This window comes from Nestor notabilis, unplaced genomic scaffold (genome assembly GCF_000696875.1).
Source record: "Nestor notabilis isolate BGI_N333 unplaced genomic scaffold, ASM69687v1 scaffold7401, whole genome shotgun sequence".
Taxonomy (NCBI): domain Eukaryota; kingdom Metazoa; phylum Chordata; class Aves; order Psittaciformes; family Psittacidae; genus Nestor; species Nestor notabilis.
In genome coordinates this window covers 11,611-17,098 of record NW_009915079.1, presented here as the reverse complement: position 1 = coordinate 17,098, position 5,488 = coordinate 11,611, and the positions used below count along the sequence as shown (strand labels likewise).

Sequence of the window (5,488 nt, the reverse complement as noted above, 5' to 3'; positions counted from 1 at the left end):
CTGTTTGGTCTTCTCCCTCCCCGAGCGGTGGAGGCCCTCGCCAAAGCCCTGTGTGGCTGGGTGAGTCATGCCAGGCTGGAGCAGCCCCCGGCACTGCCGAACAATGCGGCTCTCCCGGGGCCCCAGGCGCCTGGCCCTGTCTCTCCCTGTCTTCCCCTGCTCACAGGTACCCCAGAAGCCCCCTCCAAGCTCTTTGTAAGCCCAAGACAAAGTGCCCCCTTTGCAATGGGGTTTGCAGTGGTGCTCCAGCCATGCTGGCTCAGCTCCCACCCCATGTGCACCCCGGGCAGTGCCTGCATCCTGCATGGGATGGTGGGTTGGATTTGCTTTACATCTCAGCTGAAATTCCCAAAGGTGCAAAGGGGCTGGGAGGGGAGATGTGTGCTGCAGCACTGGAGGAGGCTGTGAACATGGTGAAGCAGGCACCATGCTCCCTGGAGAGCCCCATCCTCCCTGGTGCAGCCACTTCTCTGGCTCCTTGATCCCACCAAAAGCAGTGCCAGCACTGAGCCCATCACCTAATCTCAGCAGTGACCCTCTTAAATCAGCTCGCCCTGGGCTGCTTCTGCATCAGCTGCTGGAACAAAGGCTGGTATTAAACAATTCATCAGGCTTCCAGAAAGTTTCCCTTCCCTTCGGCATGGTGGTGCCCGCACTGTGCTCTTTGCCCCAGTGCCACAGGGGAGCCAATGTTCCCGACACAGCCCGGCTGCTTGCAGGGAGAGGACCTGGCTGGAGGAATATCTGCAGAAATCCCTTCCTTGCCGTTAGGTTTTGTAATTGTGCTGGCTATTAACTTAATAAAATGGTCCCTTTTGTTCTCTTATTATGGGACATCATAAAAATAGCAGCGGCAAGACGAGCACAGAGTGATCCCAGCTCCCTTGCCCTGCAGCAAATGGTTGGATGGTTCAGTCATTCCCACCCCATGCAGCGCTTGCAAAAAGCAGGAGAACCTGGGATTTGCTCTTTCCAAGGAATTTCTTCAAGGCATTTTCATCTTGGGTTCCTTGAAGCCCAAAAGCCTCATTTATCCAAGCAACCAGCCTTCTGAAAGGAATATTTTATTATCCTTTGTGAACAACTTCATGCACTTCAAACCATTGTTCTGGTGGTTAGGACCAAAATTGAGGATTGATCTCACAGGGAAGCTGTCAAGCTGAAAATGCTTCATTTAAATTAGTGTCCCTTCTAGTCCTACCAGCCACAGCTGACTTTGATAATACTGGAATAATTAGTGCTCTTTTTTTTCCTTCTAAATTGGATTTTTTTCCACTGATGCTGTCTCTGTGTGTGTGTGTTCTAATTATATGAAGCGTCTCCCAAATTAGCCTGGGACACTGGACGGGCTGGCGTGCCCGAGCGGCGGGTGTCAGTCCAGGCTCACCCATGGCTTTGTGGCTTGGTGGTGGTGGTGGCAGCAAGAGTGGCTGGAACCCCCTTTCCCTGCTGCATCCCGCAGGGACTGGGGCTGTGCATCTGCATCCCCAGGGAGCCGCAGTCTGGGCACCCCAGTGAGACCCGGCTCCAGCTGTGTCTAGTGCAGCCAGTGCTGGGACATTGTCACTTGGAAATGCCAAAGCCAGACTCCATCAGGCACTGTTTTGGTGGGACACGCAGCACCAATTCCAGCATGGAGGCTGAGCATGGTGGGATTAATTCCATGGAGATGCTTTTCCCTCCATCAGCTGGAAAGCCGATGCATTTCAGGAGTGAAAAGCCTCTGCCAAACCACCTCTGCTTTACCAGTGTCCTGTCAGCTGTTCCACATCAAGCTCTGCCGATCCCATTCTCTGTGGGATGGCCAGGAGCCACTCTGCTCCCTGCCTGCATTCATAAGGCATCCTCTAAGGAAGGGACAGGGCTGTTCCCACTCCCTTCTCTGCCTTAAATGCAGATACCCAGTATATAAGAGCAGGTTGTTGGAAGGCAGGAGGGTTGCGAAGGGGTTTGGATGGTGCACCAGGAAATCTGGATGCTTTTTCCTGCCTTAGCACTGGGGGAAATCAGAGGCACCCTTATTTCACCCCCAGACTCACCAGGGAGCAGCACCCAGCGATGGGAAGGCATCAGCTCTGGGTTGTCTGCAGAAGCAGAAGGTGCTGCAGGGTTGCCAGTGCCTCACTCCCCTTTCCCTTGCTCTCTGTACCAGGGTGTTTATTAATCTGGGGACTCCGTGACCTTATTACTGCTGTGCAAAAAGCCAAGAACAGTTTTGGTGTCTCTGCAGTGAGGTTTGCACCCACTGCCTCTTTGGCCAGTGGAGCCATTTGGGTGGTGTGGGGATGCCTAGGTGGCATGGGGACACCTGGGTGGTGTGACCACCCCTTCAGCCTTTTAAACGCTGCTCCTTCACCTCGGCTGCTCTCTCCTCTGTCCCTGCAGAGACATGTGCTGTGAACAACGGGGGCTGTGACAGCAAGTGTCACGACGCAGCGACGGGTGTGCACTGCAGCTGCCCCATGGGCTTCATGCTCCAGCCCGACAGGAAGACGTGCAAAGGTAAGTGGGCACGAGCAGGGCCGGGGTGTTCACTGCTCACCTTTGGGTGCCTCAGATCCCACTTTGTGTCCTGTTTGGCTCAGGTTTAGCTCGGCTCAAGATTGCTCGCAGCGTTTGCTTACTTGGTGTTTGCATCTGTGGGGTGCAGATGGGGATCACCCTTCATTTGATTGGCCCCACTCTCCTGGGAAGCCTATGGAGAAGGGGAAAAGGGGGTTTGAGTCAAGCCAGAGGCAATGGCATGGCATACATGGGGTTGGAGGGTCCTGTCCCACCTTGCTCCAACCTGCTGCCTCAGTTTCCCTGTGAGTAGGGGCTGGGTGTGCAGGAAATCCATATCTTTTCTGGGAATTTGAGATGCACGAATCCCTCTATGGGTACTGGCCAGGCAGGTCCAAACACTGTGTCCCATTTTGTAGAATCATAGAATCACAGCCTGGTTTGTGTTGGAAGAGACCTTAAGATCATTCAGTTCCAACCCCCTGCCATGGGCAGGGACACCTTCCACTAGAGCAGGTTGCTCCCCGAAGCCCGTGGGGAGGGGCCAGCCACAGCTTCTCTGGGCACCTTGTGCCAGCACCTCAGCACCCTCACAGGGAAGAGCTTCTGCCTAAGACCTAATCCAAATCTCCCCTGTTTAAGCTTGAACCCATCACCCCTTGTCCTGTTGCTACAGACCCTGATGAAGGTCCCTTTCCAGCATCCTTGTAGGCCCCCTTCAGGTACTGGAAGATATCTTCAGATACTGGATTTGGGGGAGGACACCATGGGATGTTGCACACTTAGGTGTGCTCCCGCCAACATACCACATCCACCTGCCTCTGCAAGGGGGAGCAGTCCAGGCTGGTGACCCCACAGCCCAAACCTGCCCCCTGCCTTGGGCAAGGGGACACCATGAGCCCGGGGCTGGCTGGGGGCCGCGTTGTTGCTGGTGCCTGCGTTGTGTCTTTTGGCAGCTCTGGGAACTTGACCCTGGTTGAAAGCAAAGCCCATCCCTGTCTGCCCCGCCTGTCTACCTGCTGACTGCTTCCAGAACCCCTCTGCCTCTGGTATTTTATCAGAGCATCCCCCCCGCCTCCAATTCTACAGTTTCCAGGAACATTCAACAACCCAGAGCCACATCCCCTGTGTCTGGGAGTTTTATTACAGCTGGTTTACAGCCTGCTCCCTCACAGTCGTAAAGAGAAAACCCCGGAGAGCCCCAGAGAGGCAGAGCTGCTGCCCTGGTGCTGGGGGGTGGTGGGATGCTGCTTCTTCCAGGTCTCCTTCCATTTTACGGGTCATTTCCTAGCAGTAAATTTTGTTATTAGTGGAAAAAGGGGAAAAAATCAACCAAAAAACCAAGTCCCAGCCTCCTTCCAGCTTGCTGGGGCTCTTTGCAGTTATTGTGCATGATCATTTTCAGCTTTGTTTATGGCAGGAAGGAGAAGACAAGAAAAGGTGAGGGTTGAAAAGCATGTATTTTGTCTAACTTCTGCTGTTCTTGGTCCCCAGAAGTAGCCCCCAGCGCAAACCTGTGACTCTGCAGACTCTGGTGTGGTGCTTTCCCCCATTGCCAGGCTCTTTCTGAGTCCCTGGCTCCTGCCTCTGCTCCGGGGGATGCTGAGACCTGCAGAAATTAAATGTTTTGCACAACTTCCAAGCACACCCGAGCCCAGGAGTTCTGACCTTCCCCAGTGCCTGCATCAGCTCCCCAAGTGCACCCAGATAAAACCAGCAGCCACGTTCCCGCAGTGCCCATCAGAGCCCAAAGGGTTTTTCCCATCTGCCAGCTCCCAGTGGGGACAGAGTCCAGAGGGGATGATCCTGCTTTCCCAGCCGAGCATCCCAGCGGGAGTGTGACATGTGTCCCCTGTCCCCACAGACATCGACGAGTGCCGGCTCAACAATGGTGGCTGCGACCACATCTGCAGGAACACAGTGGGCAGCTTTGAGTGCAGCTGCAAGAAGGGCTACAAGCTGCTCATCAACGAGAGGAACTGCCAAGGTAAGGGGCTGCAGCACCCCAGCACCCTGCCCTACCCAGGGACCTCACCTCTCCTGCTCTCCAGTGTTTCCCAGCCCTCCCATGGCTGCTGCTGGAGGAGTGCTGGCCCGGTTCCTCTGGACCATGTACATCCTTTGGGAGATTAGTGCTGGATTTAGGTTCTGGGTCTGGGGCTTAGCCCTTTGATCTGCAGCTCTGCCCTGCCATCCCAGTCCTGTTCCCAAGTTGGGGATTTCTGGGCAATTCTCACAGCACAGTTAAAGCCAATAAGCAGGTAGGCAGATGCCAGGTGAAATCCTCTGACTGCACTCAAGAGCTGGGATGACGGTTGTGACATTCCCTGCAGACCCATGGGCTGGGTTGTGGCTCTGCCTGCCTCTCCCCCTTGACCAGCCACCCCACAGAATGGGCTGGATCATTCCCTGGTCAGAAATGTGCTGTTTTTTGCAAGCCATCAAGGCAGAGCAAGGATTTAAGTGGCTTTTACAAAGGCATTCCCCCTTCCTCTATCTATGGAAGGCAGGATTTGGGGGGAAGAGGCATCCTGCTCACTCTCTAGGGAGCTGGCTGCTCCGTGCTGCTTCTTCCACCTTTTTCTTCCTGTTTTGACATTCTGCACATCCCACCTAAACCCAGGTTTAAACAACTTGGCAGGTCACTAGGCTGTCTCGAGGGATCACAGGGCTCTGCACCCCCATCCCATGGCTGAGGCCATCCCAGTGGGAGTGCCTAAGCCCAAGTGTTGCCTCCCGAAAGCATATGGCCACTGAAGGAAGGGGCCGGTGCTCTGGGGCCGTGACCACTTTCATCTCTGTCCAGGCTCAGCACTCTTGGGTTTTTGATGTGATCACAGCAATTAACTTAAGCCAATGAAACAATGCTCAAACCTGCTGGGTTGGGTTCACCCACCAAGCCAGGGACTCCCTGCCCTGGCCAAGTGCCCCACGGGGCCGAGCAGACATCCCTGGCACTGTCTCCAGGGCAGGACACTCCCACACA

General features: G+C 54.9%; 1 protein-coding gene across 1 annotated transcript in view; it reads left to right on the top strand.

The window, feature by feature from the left end:
• Nucleotides 1-2,385: 2,385 nt before the first annotated feature.
• The window catches only part of SCUBE3 (signal peptide, CUB domain, EGF-like 3), a gene marked incomplete at its 5' end in the record, with an annotated part of 9,540 nt that continues 6,437 nt past the window's right edge, over nucleotides 2,386-5,488 (top strand). The window contains 2 exons of the mRNA XM_010023943.1: nucleotides 2,386-2,502; nucleotides 4,367-4,489. Of these exons, the coding sequence (XP_010022245.1) occupies nucleotides 2,386-2,502; nucleotides 4,367-4,489 (240 nt within the window). The remainder of the gene's footprint in view (nucleotides 2,503-4,366; nucleotides 4,490-5,488) is intronic.